The 22,925-nt window shown below is 29.6% G+C and overlaps 3 protein-coding genes and 1 long non-coding RNA gene across 4 annotated transcripts; 3 read left to right on the top strand and 1 right to left on the bottom strand.

Moving 5' to 3' along the window:
* Nucleotides 1-883: 883 nt before the first annotated feature.
* LOC120359381 lies at nt 884-3,527 on the bottom strand. Its single transcript, XR_005576155.1, has 2 exons — nt 3,390-3,527; nt 884-3,332 (listed from the first exon to the last, which is right to left on the bottom strand). It is a non-coding gene; the product is annotated as an uncharacterized LOC120359381 (long non-coding RNA).
* On the top strand, nt 3,444-7,258 carry LOC105201360. Its single transcript, XM_011169348.3, has 7 exons — nt 3,444-3,638; nt 4,313-4,556; nt 4,655-4,761; nt 5,407-5,526; nt 6,318-6,467; nt 6,561-6,626; nt 6,917-7,258. The coding sequence occupies exons 1-7, from the start codon at nt 3,515-3,517 to the stop codon at nt 7,096-7,098; spliced, it is 993 nt and encodes a 330-aa protein (XP_011167650.2). The 5' UTR covers nt 3,444-3,514; the 3' UTR covers nt 7,099-7,258.
* Nucleotides 7,259-8,887: 1,629 nt separating this feature from the next.
* On the top strand, nt 8,888-14,681 carry LOC105201361. Its single transcript, XM_011169349.3, has 7 exons — nt 8,888-9,028; nt 11,199-11,442; nt 11,542-11,648; nt 12,243-12,362; nt 13,443-13,592; nt 13,692-13,760; nt 14,333-14,681. Exons 1-7 carry the CDS (start codon nt 8,902-8,904, stop codon nt 14,560-14,562), a joined length of 1,047 nt encoding a protein of 348 aa, XP_011167651.2. The 5' UTR covers nt 8,888-8,901; the 3' UTR covers nt 14,563-14,681.
* A 2,258-nt stretch (nt 14,682-16,939) lies between these two features.
* On the top strand, nt 16,940-21,979 carry LOC105201365. The gene is made up of 7 exons (XM_011169356.3): nt 16,940-17,112; nt 17,901-18,144; nt 18,246-18,355; nt 19,407-19,526; nt 20,599-20,748; nt 20,851-20,919; nt 21,502-21,979. The coding sequence occupies exons 1-7, from the start codon at nt 16,989-16,991 to the stop codon at nt 21,714-21,716; spliced, it is 1,032 nt and encodes a 343-aa protein (XP_011167658.1). The 5' UTR covers nt 16,940-16,988; the 3' UTR covers nt 21,717-21,979.
* Nucleotides 21,980-22,925: the final 946 nt, after the last annotated feature.

Raw genomic sequence — 22,925 nt, 5'->3', positions numbered from 1 at the left:
AACGCACATAGGATTCGTTCCACTCGTTTCACTCATGATGCACATGATACGTTACTTATTCTTATTGTTGAATATTAAACAAGGATAAATGATGCTTCATGCGCATCATGCATAAAACGGAACGCACCCATAATCACTCAGATTCACGTAAGAGACTCGTTGCCACTTTTCTGCTAATTGGTTCTCTCGCTTTGCTTATTTCACACTGTGAGAGTAATTGTCAGCAGAAATTATGTGTTTTGACAGCTGTTCAAGAAAGTTATTCTGTGTTAAGGACAAATATCGTCAAGATAAAATAAATGTTAAATAAAATAATAATAACACTACACACACATATACACACATGCACGTAATTATAATTCAATTTTCATACATGATACAAAGAATATTTATATTTAAAATTAAAGAAAAATTGAAAATTGACAATAAGCAATTTTATATTGTATAATTTTGTAAAAATAGTAAATATTTCTTTATATTGCTTTATTTTATTTTTTTCTACATAAAAATATATAGATTGTGTAAAAAAATAAATGACGTGCGTTTTGCAATGTTTTAATATTGATATATACACACGCACACACACAAGAGATAATAATTTATTAATTTAACGTGATTTTGTTTATCGCAAAAAATAGCGAAATAAATAACAATCCGGTCATGAAAAAAAAAGAAAATAAATAATAAGACTGACAGACAAAAAGAGCAGACGAAAGAAAAAAGGACAAATAAATTTATAATTGTGTTTAAGAAAAGTTAAAATTTTTAAACAACTGTAAGACATCAACAAATGTTACTTTTTATACTATTTATTTATAGAAAGTATAATTTCAAGTAATCAAAACATAAAAATAACTATCAACTATAACTTCTGTAATTTATGATTTTACCTGATGAATATTTTATTTTCGCGGTAATCATGAATATTTAATACAGACGCTCAGTATGTGTACATGTTTAGGTTTCTTTATTTTCTTACAATATAGAAGATTTACGTACGACATGTTACATTGTTCAAATTACATCACGTCTTTTCGTATGCGTCGACAGTTTGAGATTATTCTTTCATAAAACATGTAAACAAATATGTGAACATAAATAGTATATTCTAAATTATTTTATACATTAATATAAGATATTTAGTAGGAATTGTCTTTAATTCTAATGGCTACTTGATGAATATTTCATTTTCGATTATTTTCTCGTCGTTTAATTTTCTTATGTGGATAAAATAATTTTCCTGAAGTATCTAAAAATTTAAACTGGTATTCATAGCTTGTTCTTTCCAGTCTCTTTCAAGATTCCAGTCTCTTTCAAGATCGTCTCAAGAACAGTCTTAAGATGCTAATAAGACTCTGCGATTGGTTTATGACATTTTAAGATTATATTTAAGACTATCTTGAATATAAGAACGGATTATGAATACTAGCCTCAGTTAGATACAGATCTGAAAATAATTTTGATCATCAAAATAATTATGTAAAACGCTCAAGCAAAGCAATGTTGTAAAAATTTTGACATTCTATTAATTACTTAGGCATCATCCATAATTATTTTATTGATGGTGTCTCAAAATTATTTTTACATCTATATCTAACTAAATTTTTAGGTCCTCTAGCAAAATCGTCGTCCAACGATTTGCGACGCAAAGTCCAAATCTCAAAATTTAATTAAGATACGTCATCGGTCACATACGGTTCATATTTTATTAGCTCATATACTTGCGTGAAATTGAAGAATCAACAATGTTGGTTTCGTGTTAACATTTTAACAGCTAATAATATTTCATAGTCACACATTTCTACAAGTGTCTAATAAACAGACGAAGAATATTTATCATTTCGTAAATTTCGTTTTGTATGTATACAAGTTTTGTACGTTTTAATTTATTCAGCCTATTATACTTCACCATTTAAATTTTAAAAAGACTCTTAAATGAGAATACACTGATACTACCACTTAAATTTTATTTTTTAAAAGTAATTGTACGTACAAAAGTTATGTTTTTAAGAAATATACATTTTCTTTCAAATTGACACAATTCTTTTGTACATCAAAGTGTAATTCACTATTGTCAATTTATTTAAAAAATGGGAATTTATAAATAGACATTTCTAAACGCTTTTTAAAAAAATTTATCGGTTTATTGAATATATTATAATTTTCCTTATGAAATTATTAATATTTACTGCTTACATTGATGTTAACAAGCTTATTAAATATTTAATTACTTAATTTACATGAATTAATAAAAATCTTTATCTTAAACGATCCACGTGACATTAGAACTGTCACCTTATAATTGCACAATTGTACTGTGAATCACATCAAATAGGAAGTAATTATGACAAACATTGTACGTGGCTAACAAGCACTGATAATGAGTAAAATCAATTTCATGTTAATATTAGATATATACATTAATATGATCCTATAAAATTACAAAGTATAACTTACTTCATAGATATATCGTGCAATTAATTTAGAGTATACAAAACCAAATACAGAAAAGTGTGTCAATATAGAGAGAATAATTGATGTAATATTAATATCTGTAATAAAAATTTTATAAAAAAGATATAATTTTTTTCGTATTCCCCTTTTTCAGAAGAAAATGTGTGCCTATTTGGTAATCTGAAAATACGAATTGGAGACAACCTGAAGCCATCTATACATTAACGTACTGTTTGCCTTGACTACATTTGCAAAGTGTCAGCTGTGCTGACTTATAAACACAAGAAGTTTGCGATAACACAAATCCTCTTCGTTATGAATGCCATAAACTAAAATAGTGTAATTATTTTTGAAAGACTAAATTATAAACTTATATAAATCTTTTTAACAGTAAAAATTTAAATCATAATAAAAATAAATTTTTCAGAATAATAGAAATCATTTATTAATTAATCCACTTAATTTAATATCCAATGCTAAATTAATCAAAAGAAGCAGCACTATTACAAATTCTAGTTGTTAGATATATAATTGAATATTTACAGTAATTACCGACAAAAAGCTAACGATTTCGGAAATATAACAAAATACCGGACATTCTAACAGAAATTCAAGGTAGTAATTCAAGGCAAGAGAGATAAATCGTTTCAACACAATAATAGTTACGTAATTTAAATGAATACGCAACGCGCGATGACTGATAAAGCAAATTATTCTCTCCAGTTTAGTGTTTCCTCTTCACTTGTCCTATTCTTTGTACTTCCTTGGTTCTCATATTGCTCATCAGATTTTTCTTCGCCTCTACGCAAGCTTACGGTTCCCTTTCATACTCATTTTCATTCTCCTCTGGTGCGCATATTCACCTCCTGTTTCTCCTCCTAAACATTCACTTTGTTACTCGCGTACATTCACTACTCTCGCATACACTCACGTACGTATTTCCCCTCTACCTATACCGCGTCCCTGTGTCTGCGTCATTCGTATTTCGTGTATCCACCGTCTTTCTCGTGTCCACATTCAGTCCCTTCCAGACCGCAGACTGGTTACTGATCGAGTATAAATGACGCGGCGCGGTAGCAAGTCGCGCAAGTTTTCATATTGCTCGAACATGACACGTCGTGGCTCTCGTTCTCTCATTCACATATACGTCTGTCTGGCGTTCGTCACGGTCGCAATTGGACAAGGTGAGTCGAAAACACGTTGGAGAAGACGACGCTAGCGAAAAAGGTGCAACAAGTTGTTATAAAAAAGTTATTCAAAAATTAATATCATCTGCGTAATCTTATCAAGGCAATTGAGTTGTTTTCTAACATTCCAACAACCCCGAGATGCAAAAAATTAATAAATTATTTCGTGGTTAAATCGTGAAAAAAAGTATTTGAGTATTGAAGCTATTAAAATTTTGTAAATTTTCCAATCAAATTACCGTTTAATTCTTTACTGAGAGAGAGAGAGAGAGAGAGAGAGAGAGAGAGAAGGAAAAAAAGTATATATTTATTAATTTGACACGTTTACTACAACGTATAAAAATGATTGCAAAACAATGAATGTTTTATTGCAAACATGTTTAATAATAATTTCACTGATTGTTACATAAAAATTTATTTAAGTTTTAATAAAATTTGAAATTTTGCAATGCATCTCTTCAGAAACGCTTTTTAGTTGATTCGATAATTATACAAACTTTGACATTTCGATCTCATGGATCTACTCTACGTCTCACTTAAAACTTCGTTATACGGATGATGAGCAAGCATTCAGAACAATTCTTTTCATCTAGCTAAACATTTATACTTTTACTGCGAACGATAATATTGTATATTGTATTAAATTCTTATGGTCTTTTGTTCTTGCAAAGAGGAATGCGATAAAACAAAATGTCCGGGTCCATTGGCATATTACAAGGATCTCAATTGTATCCCGGTGTATGAAAAAGAGGGTGATTGCTGCGCGACAAAATACAACTGTGATCATCTGAAAGAGAGATCCACAACCAAATGTTACGTCAACGGTAAGGAGTACGAGATCGGAGAGATTCTGAAAGACGAGGACGCAAATCCTTGTGATGTAGGTTGTAGATGTGTCACAGGATATAATGGAATGTAAGCAAAGTCCTCAAAATTAACATTTTTAAATTGTTTTATTTAAATGTTTTAATAATTAAGTTCTATTTATTAAAACTATCATTTCTTTTACGTAGCGCATCATTTAATTGCGCAATAGTTGATTGTTTCCATGGGCCAGTGAACCCAGGCTGCTATAGAAAGAATTCCCCATTAGATTGCTGTCCTGGAGAGGAGATTTGTCGTAAGTATATGTAATATAATTAAAATAATGTATTCATCAAACTTTGTTAGCTCAGAAGCCGTAATAAAATTGATTTGGTATAATTAAGTTTTACAATAGCAATCTATCTGTTAGAGGATATTTCTATTGTAAAATATGTGCGCAGATAACTAAGCATATATAAATCAAATCAAACAAATATGTAATTTCTTATAAATTGGCAACTCAGCATATATTTGTCTTAAACGGTTTCTATAAATGCAAATCGACATTGATGAAGCAACACTAAGAAAATTACGTGTATGTGTGAGTGTGAAAGTATGTATGTTTTGGCAACAATTCAACAACGCGATACGGCAACATGAAAATTATCTCGTGTAAAGACTAGTATAATAACTTTATATTCTATAAATTATATTATCGCAACGTAAGACCTAAATTTTGAATCAGATAATTTCAAACTACAGTATAAATTGTCGACAAATTGCTGATAAATTATTATCCAAAAATGTCATTATGGAAACATCAATTTATCAATGCAGACTCAGTTGTTACAAGCAATTCTGATAAAAACACATGTAATAATTGCAAGCAACATGTCAGCAACAATACTGATACATTACTATTTTAGATATGTGTTCAATAAATAACACTTATATATTTCAGCTAAAAATCCCGAAGATAGAGCTATCTGTAATGTAGACGGAAAGGAATATAGAGATGGAGAATATTTTACTGTTGAAAGTGAACCGGATTTAAACTGTGTATGCCAACCAGGCTACGAAGGTAAAAATAATCCCAGATACTTTTATACCATTTTTTAATTTTTTGATTCTAAATACTTTGACACAATAAGTAACATAAAATGTACCTATATTAATATAAGCATACGATGAAGTATAATATGTTAATGAGTACTTTTAGTACAAGAGAGACAAGGGTCATGAGGGTGGTGAAATATTATGACATCTGTAATTCATGTTGAATTTTAAAAACTGTTAAAATTACTTCGATAGTCTATTTATACATTATACATAGGTCATTAATGTTTATTGCGTTTTTACGAAAGCTAAATTTCAGTTTTGCAATTAATAACAATTTTTACTTATACTATAGTAAATTGCTAACAAGTTGGTGGTAATAAGAATCGTATTGCGTTAATATTTGTTGAGTTATTTAAAAAACAAAATGATATTCCACCATCCCCTTGTATCCTCTTTTATTATCAATATTTAATGGAATTTATATTTTTATGTGCAGTGAATAAAATCTTTATGATGAAATAGGATAAATGAAAACAAATTATCAATTTTTACTTAAATAAATGTAGTACAAAACTTAAATTAATGTAATACATTAGGAAATAATTATTTACTTATTTATGAACAAATATGCTAGGAAATTAAGTAATTAGAGATTTTATATATGAACGTATACACATTTATCATGTTAATTAAAATTGAATTTGCGTTCAACTATATTTCAATAATGCATACCATACTAATTTAATGATATAAATTTTTAATTTAAATATATCTAATTTAAGTTTACATCTTAGATAAGAATTTACTTTTCAGGGAAAAACGTCGAACCTTTCTGTGCAAAACCTAAGCATCCATACTGCAGCCCTGATTTCCGACATGTAGCCGATATTATTAATAATTGCATTCCGGTTTATTACTCGAGTCAATCGCCGCAAACTAGTTGCAGTGTGTCTTCTAGATGTCGTAAGTTCATGAGAAATTAAAAATTTTGCATGTTATGCACATATATGCCAATATTATCTACGTAATAATAATTATTGGATATGTATATTTTAGAAAACGATAATGACACTGTTATTCACAACGAGAACAATTCGAAATCTGCCGATAAAAATTCCAATGGTACGTAATATATAATATTTAACGTCATAGAGATTTAATGTAATATTTAATATTCTGAGGATTTGTCACAATCTTTTATTAATTTTAACTAATTATTGACCAATCAATGAAAAAATATAAATTTTTATATTTTATACATGTTAATCCTAAATTCCTTTTTTCTTTTTTTACATTTTCGATTTCAAAACTATCATCGACAGCTAGGGATTTAAAATACTCTCAAAAAAGATATATTTTGAAATTAATTTTATGATGTAAAAGTACATGTTTAATCGATTTATTCTTTTCAGACGAGGACGTTTGTTATTTTGGTAATATGACTATGCATCGCGGTGACGAGTTGAATCAAGCTACAGATTATAGTTCTGTATGCGTTAAATGCATTTGCGAAGTGCCTCCTGTACCCACTTGTCAGCGTTTACCGGATGAAAAATGCGATGTCACACAGCATCCTCCTTTCCATTCTTTTTAAAAATCTGTGATAATGTAATAATTACTTCCATTGTTTGACTTAGGATATCATAGTAAAGTAGTCCATAAATACAAGAACCTCTTTATGTATATTTTCATATAATTTGTATTTCTTCTATTGATTACAATAAAATTATGTTTTTATGTATTGCACGTTAAAAGTTATCGTTTATAAATTTTAGATGTCCTATGCAAATTACGATTATAGATATTATTAAAAATTTTAAATCATGAAATAAAATCAAAACAACAACTATTTTTAAAGTAAACCTTAGCATTTACAGATTAACGAAACTTCTTAAAAGTTTTCTTTTTAATAATTGATTATTTAATAAATTATTACGTGACAAATGTTTCGCGCGTCTACAAAAAAATCTCTTATCACTGACCCTTCTTAACTTTTTTAGGTTCATTAGTTTTGTTACACATTACATTATTCAATGAAGATACTGAAAATACTAAACACTCTTATATGAGAGAATGATTACGGTAACTCGAAAGAAGATGTCACACTTGATCCTTTCTTCTGAAATAACTTCACTATGTTATGAAATTAAGTTATGAAAAATTATTATAGATACGGAGGTCATTGATTAGATAATTAATTCATTTTAAATTCCCCCTTTTCAGAGAAAAATGTGTGCGTATTTAATAATCTGAAAATATGGATTAATAACAAACTAAAGCCATCTACAGATTATGGTAGTATTTGTATTGACTACATTTGCAAAGTAGCCCCTGCGCTGATTTGTCAACACAAGAAGTTCGCGATACGAATCCTCCCTTAGTCTGCTCGTCATGAATGTCATCAATAAATTAAAATCATGAATCAATCATGAATAAATTATTAGTGGTTAAAATATAATAATTAGGTGATAAACTATATTATAAATTTACTTGAATATTTTTAAGAATAAATTTAAATTCCAATAAGAATTAATATTTGTAGGAATAGAAATCATTTATTAATTAATTCACTTAATAAAATATTTATTTGATTAATTAAATATTCATTGCCAAATTAATAAAAAAAACAACGTCATTATGAGTTTGTTATATTTTCCTTATCTTTAAATTGGATTCATATCCTTAAACTTTACAATAACTACCGGCAAAAAAATTGATGATTTTGAAAATTTAATAAAATACCGGTCATTCTGACAAAAATTCAAGGCACTAATTCAAAACGAGAAAAATAATTTATTTTGGTACAATAATAGCTATATAATTTAAATAAATACGCAACGCGCGATGACTGATAAAAAAATTGTACTCTCTAGTTTAGCGATTCCTTGTCACTTGACCTTTTTTACATCTCCTTCGTTCTTATATTGATCATCAAATTTTTCTTCTTCTCTACGCGAAATTACAATTATCTTTCATAATTATTTTCATTTTTCCTTAACGCGCATATTCACCTCCTATTCCTCCTGCTAGACATTCTAGACACCATTCCTAGACTCTCTTACTCACGTGCGTTCAACTACTCTTGCACGTATCCCTAATACGTACGTGATAAATCCCTGATAAAAAAAACCGATAGATCCCTGATAAAAAAAAACCGATAGAGAACAATAAAGTCACAAAAAACTTGATTCAAAACAATACTTAGAACTCTATTGTTTTAAATCAGGTTTCCTGTGATAGACTCTATCGTTCTCTATCGGTTTTCTTTTTATCAGGAATCCCTTCTTCCTGTATCTTGTTTTTGTATCTGAGTCTTCATATTTCATGTATCTACCGTCTTCCTCGCGTCCACTTTCAGTCCCTTCCAGACCGCAGACTGGCTACTGATCGAGTATAAATGACGCTCCATCATAGCAAATCGCGCAGGTTCTCACATTGCTCGAACATGACACTTCGTGGCTGTCGTGCTTTTATTCAAATAAGCGCCTGTTTGGCGCTCATCACGATCGTGGTCGCGGATAAAGGTAAGTCTCAAATACGAGGAAACGACGCTCGCGGAAAACGTGCGACAAGTTGTTATAAAAAATTATTCAAATATTGATTTCATCTACAAAATACTGTCAAGAAGATTAAATTGTTTTCCAATATTCCAACGTGATCTCGTGATACAGTGTGAGAGTTAATGATAATTTTGTAGCTAAATTTTAAACAAAATAATCAGGTATTGAAGGTATTACAGTTTTTTAAGAGTTTAACTCAAATCAAATAACTGGCAAATTTTTTACGGGGAAAGAGAGAGAGAGAGAGAGAGAGAGGGAGAGAAAGAGGGAGAGAAAAAAAGAACATATATTTGTAAGTTTTATACGTTTATTACAATATCTGAGAATTTTTACAAAACGATAAATGTATAATATATAACAAACGTGTTTAATAATAATTTTACTAATTGTCAAATAAAAATTAATTTAAATTCTGCTATAATTTAAAATTTTACGGTGCACTACCTTTTTAGAAATATTTTTTAATTGATTCTATAAATGTACAAATTTACATTTCATAAATAATTTGACATTTCTCAAAAACTTCTGGATCTATTCTACGTCTCACTCGAAACGTCGTGGTATTGTTGACCTTTTCAAAAAAAGGTAAAAAAAAGGTGTCAATTTATGTGTGTGCCAATTTATGTGTACATACCACTTGGGTTGGAATAAGAAAATTTTTCAATGAGAATACAAAGTATAATGTAGTACTACTTTTGTTTTGTAAAATTAAAGTTAAAAATAAAATTACCACATGGGTTAGCATGAAAAAATTTTTCTGTTAATTAAAATAAATTAAAGATAAGGTGCGTGCACACGCATAAATTGGCATCTTTTTTTTACCTTTTTTTTAAAAAATATATATACATGCTTATGTTATTATTTATAACGAAAATCATTAATAAATCTTATTAATAAAAATTCAACATTATCGTTAGGTAGCACATCTTTAGGATCACCAAATTTTAAAAGAATCGATCCTACAATTTAATTTACAGTCTTCTATTCCTACCTTTGAGTAACAACAGTAAATATCCAATTTTTATAACTTTTAATTTTAATCTTCTGTTTTTATACGAGACATCAAAAGAATAACAATAATAAAAAAAACAATAGAAATTGTAAAGTATTATGATAAAATTAAACATTTGCAACAAGCACTAAATATAATGCTAAGATGTAATGTACTATATGTATATAACATATATAACATAGTCCAAAATAATTACGTTATATTAAATTAAACACATACGCTATGTGTTTGCTAGGTTTGAAAATTAAATTTTCGTTACTCGTAATTAGAATAGAATACTAGACGCCTTTTCGAGATCTCGGGGATCACCTCGTCGTCAACACTTAGATCGCCACCGCCGCCGTCGCCGCCGTTGCCGCCGCCGCCGCACCGTCGCCGTCGCCGTCGCCGTCGTCGTCGTCGTCGTCGTTATCGCCGACGCCGTCGTCGTCGTCGTCGTCGTCGTCGTCGTTACAGCGCGTCGTCGCCGTCGTGGTCGTCGTTGTCGTCGTCGTCGCCGTCGTTGTCATCCGTCGTCGCCGTCGTCGTCGTTATCGCGCGTCGTCGCCGTCGTCGTCGTCGTTATCGCGCGTCGTCGCCGTCGTCGTCGTCGTTATCGCGCGTCGTCGCCGTCGTCGCCGTCGTCGCCGTCGTCGCCGTCGTCGCCGTCGTCGTCGTCCGTCGTCGCCGTCGCCGCCATCGTCGTCGCCGTCGTCGTCGCCGTCGTCGCCGTCGTCGCCGTCGTCGCCGTCGTCGTCGTCGTCGTCGTCGTCGTTACCGCGCGTCGTCGCCGTCGTGGTCGTCGTTGTCGTCGTCGTCGCCGTCGTTGTCATCGTCGTCGCCGTCGTCGTCGTTATCGCGCGTCGTCGCCGTCGTCGCCGTCGTCGTCGTTATCGCGCGTCGTCGCCGTCGTCGTCGTCGTTATCGCGCGTCGTCGCCGTCGTCGCCGTCGCCGTCATCGACCGCGCCTCTTGATAACGCAACTCTAACAATAAGCATCCCATATAATACAGTATTGCAGAAACATTGCAAAATATTGCTGCAGTATTGAGAACGATTCTTACATCCGGCTAAACATTTACCTTTATCACAAGCGGTAATGTATATTGTATTAAATTCTCGGGATCTTTTGTTTTTGTAAAGAGAATTGCAATCCAACAAAATGTCCGGGCCCATTGGCATATTACAAGAGTCTCAAATGTATCCCGGTGTACAAAAATGAGGGTGATTGCTGCGCCACAAAATTCACCTGTGATCATCTGAAAGAGAGGTCACCTACCAAATGTTACGTCAACGATAATGCGTACGAGATCGGAGAGAAACTGAAAGATGAGGATGCAACTCCTTGTGACACTGGTTGTAACTGCACTGCAGGACGTGGCGGAATGTAAGCAAAGTCCTCAACATTAACATTTTTAAATTGTTTCATTTTAGTGTTGTAATAATTAAGTTCTACTTATCAAAACCATCATTTCTTTAAATTTAGCGCTGCATTTCGTTGCTTAAGCGAAGGTTGTATTTCACGGCCAGCGCAACCAGGCTGTTATAAAAAACATTCGCCATTAAGGTGCTGTGACTTAGAGGAAGTTTGTCGTAAGCATACATAACTTAATTAAGATTATAAACAAGAATAGGATTTATTTACTTTAGCTTACATGCCGAGATTTGTGTTGCTCGTGTTATGCGTGTGCTCTCTGTGTCAAAAGTTCAGGTTTAAAATCATCCAGACCATATTAAATTATTACGAGTAATTAATTGTCGTCTCTCGTACCGCGCACCTCTCATTGGAAAGGAATGGTAAATCACCGAAAGTAATTTTGCCAAGATTACCCTACATATATTTACCAGAAAATCTGAGACTACATGCCTCAGTCCCAAGAGATTAAGGCTACATTAAGACTCGGACTGTGCAGTGTAATGCCAATTTTGTGTACGCCAATATTAAATTATATACATTTGTATATAAATTTTTTTTTCCACACTTTCCTCAGTACATTGCTTTCCGCTACTACAATAAATTGCGAACAAATTGCTGACAAGTTGCTACCTAAATCTGTCATATCGCATCGGAAGCATCAGTTTACCAATATAACGACACAGTTTGGATAACTGCAAATATGTCAGCAACAATACAGACGTATTGCTATTTTGGATACGTGTTTAATAAATATCACTTATATATTTTAGCTGAAAATCCCGAAGATAGAGCTATCTGTAATGTAGACGGAAAGATATATAGAGACGGAGAATTTTTTGCTGTTGAAGGTGAACCAGATTTAAGATGTGTATGCCAACCGGGTTACAAAGGTAAAAATAATCCCAGATACTTTTACACCATTTTTAATTTTTTAACTTTGACACAATAAGTAACAACATAAAATGTACCTATATTAATATAAGCATACGATGAAATATAATATGCTAATAAGTGCTTTCAGTAGAAGAGAGATGGATGTTGTAAAATTGGGTGGTAAAATACATTGTTATCTGTAAGTTGTGTTCAATTCTAAAAATTGTTAAAATTACTTCGATGCAGTCTATTTATACATTGTAGAATGGTCATTAATGTTCATCGCGTTTTTACGAAAGTTAAATTTCAGTTTTGCAAATCATAACAATTTTTATAGGTGTATCTTCACATAAATTTAAAAAAATCATTAGATATTAATTTTTTACCTTTAGTCTATCTTATATAAGAAATATACTTGATTTAGGACGCTGAAAAATTGCTTTTTGTCAATTTTTTAACAAAGAAAAGTAAAGTCAATCTTTCTTAAACTTTAGGAATAATTTGCTTCATATTTATATTATATTAAAAATGTTATTAATTAAAAGAATTCAAAACATTGATTTCATAATAAAGTAATTAAAATCTCGCCACTGGAATTACGAAATAGCAGGAAAATTGGAGCCCATAATTTCTGAAACAAAGAAGGCACAAATATTTTGCATTTTTATATAATTATATTGTAAATAAATTAAAAAAATAAATAATATATTTAAAAATAATAAAAGTTATAAAATTATAAAATTGTGAGAACTTTACAAAAAAGTGAAAATTTTGACGATACAAGTTTCACTTTCTTTGCGCAATGAAAAATGTTTAAATTAATCTTTTTACGAAACTTATATTAATTTTATACATATATTGGGAAACAATTATTTATTTATTTATGCAGAAATATGCTATAAAAATTAAATAATTCAACATTTTAAATGTCAACTTACATTTGTCATGTTAATAATTAAGATCTATACTAATAATTAAGATTAAATTTGCGTTTATGTATATTTCAATAATGCATATAGTAACAATTTTATAATATTTTAATTCAAATATATATAATTTAAGTTTACGTGTTAGATAACATTTTTAAATTGTTTTAGGGAACAACGTCGAACCTTTCTGTGCAAAGCTTAAACGTGATACCTGCACTCCCGAATTCAAATATGCATTCCACTTATTTAATAATTGTGCTCCGATTTATGACTCAAGTCAATCGCCACAAACTGATTGCAGTTATTCTACCAGATGTCGTAAGTTCATGAGAAATTAAAGATTTTGCGTGTTATGCACATATATAACGCCAATGTTATTTAATTGTAAATAATGGTTATTGGATATGTATATTTCAGAAAACGGTAACGACACCGTTATTCACAACGAGCAGGACAATTCGAAGTCTACCGAGAAAAATTCCAATGGTACGTTCAATGTTTAATGTTATAGAGATTTAATGTAACCTGTAATATTTAATACTATGAGGATTTAAAATTAATATTAACTATTGATTATTAAAAAATTTTAATTGTTGAAATTTTAATTATCGATTCATCAAAAAAATATAAATTTTATATTATATAGAAATAAATTCCCGTATTATATTAGCACTTGTTAATATGCATTTAAACATACTGTGATATAATAATTATGATTATGCATTAAATAGTATGAAATGAGAGCTAATTGCGATAAATGCTGCGGAAAACAATTTCTAACAACCCTATCAAATAATATTTAATTTTGTTAGCGTTATCTCCATAAGAAATTTTGCTTTAGACATGTTATTTAATACATTACCACAATGCCTATTGTTTGACGTTTATTCATAAAAAATAATTTTATTTACTTATTTATATCTTGAATTTTCTTTCTGACATTTTAACTTCAAAACTATTATCAACAGTTAAGAATTTACAATACTTTCAATGAAGATATATTTTGAAATTAATTTTATCATGTAAAAGTACATGTTTAATCGATTTATTCTTTTCAGACGAGGACGTTTGTTATTTTGGTAATATGACTATGCACCGCGGTGACGAGTTGAATCAAAATACAGATTATAGTTCCGTATGCGTTAAATGCATTTGCGAAGTGCCTCCGGTGCCCACTTGTCAGCGTATACCGTATGAAGAATGCAATTACGCGAGGCACCACCTTTTCCACCCGCAGCGTTTTCATGGTATCAGAGTTTCACCGTGGGGTAGTATTACCCTGTATTAAGAAAAAATATGCAAATAGTTCGTAAATATAAGAACTTTTTTAAACCTGCATATCTGATTCAATTTGTATTTCTTCTGTTAATTACAATAAAAACATGTTTTTAGACATTGCATGTAAAAGATATTCGGTTATAAATTCCAGCTGTCCTATGCAAATTATGATTATAGATAATATTAAAGAGTTAAAATCATTTAATCATTAAATAAAACCAAAAAAGCAACTATTTGTAAAGTAAATCATACTTCTTGATCATTAATAGATTAATAAATTTTTTTAAAAGCTTTATTCTCTATTATTTTATTTGATTATGAATTCTACTTAATAAATTATATATTTTATAACAAATATAAGTTTCGCGCTTCTCCAAAAAGGTCTCTTATCATTGACTTCTTAACCTTCATAGATTTATCAATCTTGTTATTCATTATATTAGTCAATAAAAAAATACTAAAAGTACTAAATATTATTATGTGACAGAATAATTATATTTGATTCTAGTATATTAACATTTACCTAAATCTAATTATAATTTTATATTTATAATAGTATATCTAAATCTGTAGGTGTAAATTTGTATTTCTTTAACAAACGGATACAATAATAATTAATGTATAGTTATATTGATTGTCTATTTAATTTATGTTAGTATAGTAAGGTAAGTAGCAAGGTATAAATATAAATTTACTTATTTGAAATACATGAATGTAAAATTTTTAATATGCTTGGCTTTCTAACAACTTTCTTAAATTTATCACACTCTATTCGGTATCAATAAAATACTAATTTATTATGTCCATAAGTTATATGCTAAAGTTATAACTAAAGACCTTTTATTCAATATACTATACTAATTTTAATTAAACTAATAAATTATTACATAGTAATATCATAAAACTAGCTATTAATATGATAATATTACTGCTGAAGCATCTGTTATGACGACGTCAATTTTATTGATAGATGCTTTAGCAGTAATGTTATCAAATTAATAACATTATGATATTAATATTCGAGGTCAACTGGACAGCTACGATTCAAGACTGAAAATAATAGCGCACAGTTTAAAGAACTAGTTTGTATAATCGCGAAAAACATATATTAAGCATTATTAAGATCCTGCTATGAGTACTGATACTCTTAAAATACGTAAATTTGTATTAATTTTCAAGTAACGTATTATAAGACTCTGATGGTTAATTCAAATAAATAGAGTTAGATTTCTTAAAAAGAAAAAAGCACTTTCTTTAGCATAACAATTTTACGGGATAATAATGTTTCGAAAATAAGAAACAATAAATAATTTTAGAAAAGTCGCAATCTAACGACATTTTGACATGTTCTGATGGTTACAAAGTAAAAGCGCGCGTGTCTATCGCTTTCAAAAATATTCGGAACTAGATACTGAGGATTCTCTCTCTCTTTCTCTCATTAATTAAATAATTAATTTATTTTATATTCTCCTTTTTTAAAGAAAACTGTGTGCCTATCTGATAATCTAAAAGGATTAACGACAAACTAAAGCCATCTACAGATTGTGATACTGTTTGTATTGACTACATTTGCAAAGTAGACTCTGCGTTGATTTGTCAAGACAAGAAGTTCGCGATGCCACAAATCCCCTTTCAGTCTCTTCGTCTTGAATGTCATCATGAATGAATTAAAATATAATAATTATGTTTGAAAAACTATATTATAAATTTACATAAATATTTTTAAGAATAAATTTAAATTCTAATAAAAAGTAATATTTGTAGAAATAAAAATCATTTATTATTTCACCTACTTAAATATTTATTTAATTAATGAAATATCCATTATTAAATTAATAAAAAAATAACATCATTATAAATTTGTTATATATTCTGTATTTTTGAATTGGATACATATTATTAAGTTTTACATTAACTACCGGCAAAAAAATTGATGATTTTGGAAACTTAACAAAATACCAGCTATTCTAACAGAAATTCAAGGCACTAATTCAAGACGAGAGAGATAATTTGTTTCGACACAATAGCTACGTAATTTAAATAAGTACGCAACGTAAAATGACTGATAAAGCAAATTATACTCTCCAGTTTAGCGATTTCTTGTCACTTGTCCTATTTTTTATATCTTCTTCGTATTGATCATCAAATTTTTCTTCTTCTCTACGCGGAATTACGAATTCTCTTTCATATTCATTTTCATTCTTCTTTAACGCGCATATTCACATCCTATTTATCCTCCTAGCCTTCTAACCATCTCTCCTAGACTCTCTTACTTACCTGCGTTGAATTACTCTCGCATATACGCACGTTTGTTTTCCCCTTCTTACTATATCGTGTTTCTGTGTCTGCGTCATTCATATTTCATGTATTTAACGTTTTTCTCGCGTCCACTTTCAGTCCCTTCCAGACCGCAGACTGGCTACTGATCGAGTATAAATGACGCTCCGCGATAGTAAATCGCGCAAGTTCTCACATTGCTCGAACATGACACGTCGTGGCTGTCGTCCTCTTATTCAGATATGCGCCTGTCTGGCGTTCATTACGATCGCAATTGGTCAAGGTGAGTCTATGGAGGAGACGACACTCACGAAAAACCTGCGACAAGTTGTTATAAAGAATTATTCAAATACTAATTTTATCTAAAAAACACTGTTAAAACAATTAAGTTGTTTTCCAATATTCCAACATGGTTTTGTGATACGTATAAGAGTTAATGATAATTTTGTGGCTAAATTCTAAACAAAATAATCAATTGTTGAAGGTATTAAAGTTTTTTAAAAGTTTAACTCAAATTAAGTAACCGGCAAATTCTTTACGGAGAGAGAGAGAGAGAGAAAGAGAGAGAGAGAGAGAGAGAGAGAGAGAGAGAGAGGGAGGGAGGGAGGGAGGGAGAAGAAAAAAACACATATTTGTAAGTTTTATACGTTTATTACAATATCTAAAAATTTTTACAAAACAATAAATGTATAATATATAAGAAAAGTGTTTAATAATAATTTTAGTAATTGTCAATTAAAGATTAATTTAAATTCTGCTATAATTTAAAAGTTTTCGGTGCACTACTTTTTCAGAAATATTTTTTAACTGATTCTATATATGTACGAATTAACATTTTATAAATACTTTGACATTTCTCATAAACTTCTGAATCTATTCTACGTCTCACTCGAAATTTCGTTGTATTAATAACGCAACTCTAAGCATCACATATAATACAGTATTGCAGAAACATTGCAAAATATTGCTGCAATATTGAGAACAATTCTTACATCCGGCTAAACATTTACTTTTATCACGAGCGGTAATGTATATTGTATTAAATTCTCGTTGTCTTTTGCTGTTGTAAAGAGAACTGCGATCCAACAAAATGTCCGGGTCCATTGGCATATTACGAGAATCTCAATTGTATCCCGGTGTACAAAAATGTGGGTGATTGCTGCGCCACAAAGTACACCTGTGATCATCTGAAAAAGAGGTCACCTCACAAATGTTACGTCAACGGTAACTCGTACGAGGTCGGAGAAGATCTGAAGGATGAAGATGCAGATCCTTGTGACGTTGGTTGTACCTGCATCAGAAAACGTAACGGAATGTAAGCAAAATTCTCAAAATTAATATTTTTAAATTGTTTTATTTAAGTGTTTTAATAATTAAGTTCTATTTATTAAAACTGTATTATTTCTTTTAATGCAGCGCCTCGTTCAGATGCGCAGAAGTCGATTGTCCCACCTTTGAACCAGCGAGAGCAGGCTGCTATAGAAAGAATTCTCCATTATGGTGCTGTCCTGGAGAAGAAGTTTGTCGTAAGCATACATATAATTAAGATTATAGACAAAAATAAAATTTATTTACTTTAGCTTACTTGCTAAGATTTGTGTTGATTGTGTTATGCGTGTTCTCTCTGTGCCAGAGGTTCCGGTTTAAAATCACGTAGAACATATTAAATTTTTAAGAGATCGCCGTCTCTCGCACCGCGCACCTCTTATTTGTGGGAAAGAAATGGTAAATCACCAAAACTAATTTTGCCAAGATTACTACATATATTCACCAGAAAAATTTGAGACTATAAGCTACATTAAGACATTAGGACTGTACAGTTAGATATAGATTTTGTCATATTAAATTTTATAAATGTGTATATAACTTTCTCTTTCCATACTTTCCCCAGTACATTGCTTTTCGCTACTACAATAAATTGCGGACAAATTGCTGACAAGTTGTTATCTACGAGGATTGCCCGAAACGTAATGCCCCACATTTTTTATCTTAAAAACTATTTCTCCTACAAAAATAATCTTTACACATATAAAAGAATGGTGTTTTATCTACTCACTCTATTTTTCTACATAATCTCCTTCAAGTTCTACTGCCTTCCTCCAGCGATTAGGGTGTTTATGCCCTGTCAGTACCAATCCTCGCTCTGGTTACGGAATGTTTTCCACGAATGCCATCTTTTAGTGGCCGGAAAACATTTTGAAGACCACAAAGAGATAATTAGCGCAGTGAAAACCTGGCTTCGTAACCAGAGCAAGGTACCCACATGGCATTGACGCCCTAGTGAATCGCTGGAGGAAAGCAGTAAAAACTGAAAGAGATTATGTAGAAAAATAGAGTGAGTAGATAAAACATTATTCTTTCATATGTGTAAACATCATTTTTGTAGAACAAATAGTTTTTGAGAAAAAAAATGTGTGGCATTACTTTTTGGGCAACCCTCGTAAAATTGTCATATTGCGAAAGTATCAATTTACCAATATAACGACACAGTTTTTATAACTGCAAACATGTCAGCAACAATACTGATACATTAATATTTTGAATATGTGTTTAATAAATATCACTTATATATTTTAGCTGAAAATCCTGAAGATAGAGCTATCTGTAATGTTGACGGAATGGAATATAGAGATGGAGAATATTTTACTGTTGAAAGTGAACCGGATTTAACCTGTGTATGCCAACCGGGTTACGAAGGTAAAAATAATCGCAGATACTTTTACACCATTTTTAATTTTTTAACTTTGACACAATAAGTAACAACATAAAATATACTTATATTAATGTAAGCATACAATGAGATATAATATGTTAATGAGTGCGTTCAGTAGAAGAAAGATGGATGTCGTAAAATGGGGTGGTAAAATACATTAATATCTGTAATTCGTGTTCAATTCTAAGAATTGTTAAAGTTAATTCGACGCAGTATATTTATACGTTGTAGAATGGTCATTAATGTTCACCGTTTTTACGAAAGCTGAATTGCAAATAATAACGATTATTACAGATGTATCTTCACTACATAAATTTGAAAAGTATGATAGATAATAATTTTTTAGCTTTAGTTTAGTTTATATAAGGAGAATACCTGATTTAGGACGTTGAAAAAAGTACCTTTTGCCAATTTTTTAACAAAGAATAGTAAAGTCAATCTTTGTTAAACTTTAGGAATAGTTTGTTTCATATTTATATTATATTAAAAATGTTACTAATTAAAAGAATTCAAAACATCGATGTCATAATAAATCAGTAATTGAAACTTCGCCACTGGAATTACGAAATAGCAGAAAAAATAGAGTCCATAATTTTTGAGACAAAAAAGCCAAAAATATTGTTCATTTTCATATAATTATATTGTAGATAAATTTAAAAAATAATAATAAACTTAAAAATAATAAAAATTATAAAATTATGAAAATTTTACAAAAAAGTGACAATTTTGACGATACAAGTTTCACTTTCTTTGTGCAATGAAAAATATTTAAATTAATCTTTTTACGAAACTTATATTAATTATATACATATATTAGGAAACAATTATTTATTTATTTACGCATAAATATGCTAAAAAATTAAATAATTCGACATTTTAAATTCAACGTACATTTGTCATGTTCACAATTAATACCTTTAATAATAATTAAGATTAAATTTACGTTCATGTATATTTCAATAATGCATATAGTAACAATTTTATAATATAAATTTTAATTCAAATATATATATAATTTAAGTTTACGAATAAGATAAAATTTTTTAATGGTTTTAGGAAACAACGTCGAACCTTTCTGTGCAAAGCCCAAACGTGCAACCTGCTCTGCCGAATTCAAACATGCATCCTACATTTTTAATAATTGTGCTCCAATTTATGAATCAAGACAATCGCCACAAACTGATTGCAATTTTTCTTCTAGATGTCGTAAGTTCACGAGAAATTAAAGATTTTGCGTGTTATGCACATATATAACACCAATGTTATCTAATTATAAATAATATTAATTGTTTGGTATGTATATTTCAGAAAACGCTAACGATACTGTTATTCACAACGAGCAGGACAATTCGAAGTCTGCCGAGAAAAATTCCAATGGTACGTTTAATATTTAATATCATAGAGATTTAATGTAACCTGTAATATTTAATATTATAAGGATTTAAATTTATTATTAACTTTTATTTATTCAAAAATTTTAATTGTTGAAATTTTAATTATTGATTCATTACAAAAATCTAAATTTTATATTTTATATAAATTAATTCCCATTGGCACTTAAAAGATTCGTCAATTAAACGTGCATTTGAACATATTGTACTAATTATGATTGTGCATTGAATAGTATAAAATAAGATCTAATTGCGATAAATGTTACGGAAAACCATTTCTTTCAACCCTATAAAATAATAATTAATTTCGTTATCGTTCTCTCCATAAAAAATTTTGCTTTAGACGTATTATTTAATATGTCACCATAATGCTTAATGTTTAACGTTTATTTATAAAAAACAATTTTATTTATTTATTTATTTATATCTTAAATTCTTTTTCTGATATTTCGACTTTGAAACTATTATCGACAGCTAAGGATTTACAATACTCTCAATAAAGATATATATATTTTGAAATTAATTTTATGATGTAAAACTACATATTTTATTGGTTTATATTTTTCAGACGAGGACGTTTGTTATTTTGGCAATATGACTATGCATCGCGGTGAAGAGTTGAGCCAAGGTACAGATTATAGTTCTGCATGCGTTAAATGCATTTGCGAAGTGCCTCCGGTGCCCACTTGCCAGCGTTTACCGAATGAAAAATGCAATGTCACAAAGCATATGATCCCTTTACCGTCGGGTAGTATAATGTGTGCAAGCAAAATATGCACATAGTTCGTAAATATAAGAACTTTTTTTACTCGTATATATTTGATACAATTGGCATTTCTTCTGTTGATTAGAATAAAAGTATGTTTTTATATATTGCGCGTTAAAAAATGTCGATTAAAAATTAAACTGTCCTATGCAAATTATGATTATAGATAATATAAAAGAGTTAAAATCATTTAATCATTAAATAGAACCAAAAAGGCAACTTTTTGTAAAGTAAATCTTACTTCTTGATCAGTAATAAATTAATAAAATTTTTTAAAAGCTTAATTTTTAATTATTTTATTATGTAATTCTGCCTAATAAATTATACATTATGTGACAAATATTATATGGTTAGTGCTTCTACAAAAAGTCTCTTAACATTGACTTCTTAACCTTCATAGATTAATCAGTTTTGTTACGAATTATATAACTCAATAAAAAAATAGTGAAAATACTAAATATATCACAAAATGATTATATTTGAATCTAATATTTCAGTATTTACCTAAATCTAATTATAATTTTATATTTACAATAGTATATCTAAATCTATGTAAATTTGTATTTCTTTAATAAACATATATAACAATAATTAATATATAGTTATATTGATAGTATATTTAACCTATGTTAGTGTAGTAAGGTAAGTTAGTAAGATATAAATATAAATTTACTTATTTGAAATACGTAAATGTAAAATTTTTAATATGCTTGGCTTTCTAACGTTCTTTCTTAAATTTATCACGCTCGATTCAATATCAATAAAATTCAAATTAATTATGTGAATAAGTTATAAGCTAAAGTTATATACTAAAGTCCTTTTATTCAAAATATTACACTAATTTTAATTGAACTAATAAATTATTACATATTAATATCAGAATGCTATTAATTTGATAACTACTGTTGAAGCATCTCTTATGATAATGACGCCAATTTTATTGACAGATGCTTCAGCAGCAATGTTATCAAATTAATAACAGTGATATTACTATTCTGATTCAACGTGACAGCTAGGTTTCAAGATGAAGAATAGCAGCGCACAGTTTGAAGAATTATTTTGCAAAACCTCGAAAAATATATATTTAGCACTAAGCTCCTGCTATGAGTTCTAATACTCTTAAAATACGCATATTTGTATTAATTTTCAATTAACGTTACGTATTGTGAGAGTTTGATGGTTAATTCAAATAAATAGAATTAGATACCTTAGAAGAAATAATTTTA

The sequence above is a fragment of the Solenopsis invicta genome, chromosome 13 (assembly GCF_016802725.1).
Source record: "Solenopsis invicta isolate M01_SB chromosome 13, UNIL_Sinv_3.0, whole genome shotgun sequence".
Lineage (NCBI taxonomy): Eukaryota > Metazoa > Arthropoda > Insecta > Hymenoptera > Formicidae > Solenopsis > Solenopsis invicta.
Note: the sequence above shows the minus strand (reverse complement) of the source record. Positions and strands in the feature narration are given on the sequence as shown.

Excerpts from the sequence above, each read along its gene's own strand:
- LOC105201360 (XM_011169348.3), top strand. The coding sequence starts at position 3,515 with ATGACGCGGCGCGGTAGCAAGTCGCGCAAGTTTTCATATTGCTCGAAC. Across the intron at positions 3,639-4,312 it reads CACGGTCGCAATTGGACAAG|AGGAATGCGATAAAACAAAA; the intron begins GTGAGTCGAAAA and ends GTTCTTGCAAAG. Across the intron at positions 6,468-6,560 it reads CAGTGTGTCTTCTAGATGTC|AAAACGATAATGACACTGTT; the intron begins GTAAGTTCATGA and ends TGTATATTTTAG.
- LOC105201361 (XM_011169349.3), top strand. The coding sequence starts at position 8,902 with ATGACGCTCCATCATAGCAAATCGCGCAGGTTCTCACATTGCTCGAAC. Across the intron at positions 11,443-11,541 it reads ACTGCAGGACGTGGCGGAAT|CGCTGCATTTCGTTGCTTAA; the intron begins GTAAGCAAAGTC and ends CTTTAAATTTAG. Across the intron at positions 11,649-12,242 it reads TGACTTAGAGGAAGTTTGTC|CTGAAAATCCCGAAGATAGA; the intron begins GTAAGCATACAT and ends TATATATTTTAG.
- LOC105201365 (XM_011169356.3), top strand. The coding sequence starts at position 16,989 with ATGACGCTCCGCGATAGTAAATCGCGCAAGTTCTCACATTGCTCGAAC. Across the intron at positions 18,356-19,406 it reads TCCTGGAGAAGAAGTTTGTC|CTGAAAATCCTGAAGATAGA; the intron begins GTAAGCATACAT and ends TATATATTTTAG. Across the intron at positions 20,920-21,501 it reads TGCCGAGAAAAATTCCAATG|ACGAGGACGTTTGTTATTTT; the intron begins GTACGTTTAATA and ends TATATTTTTCAG.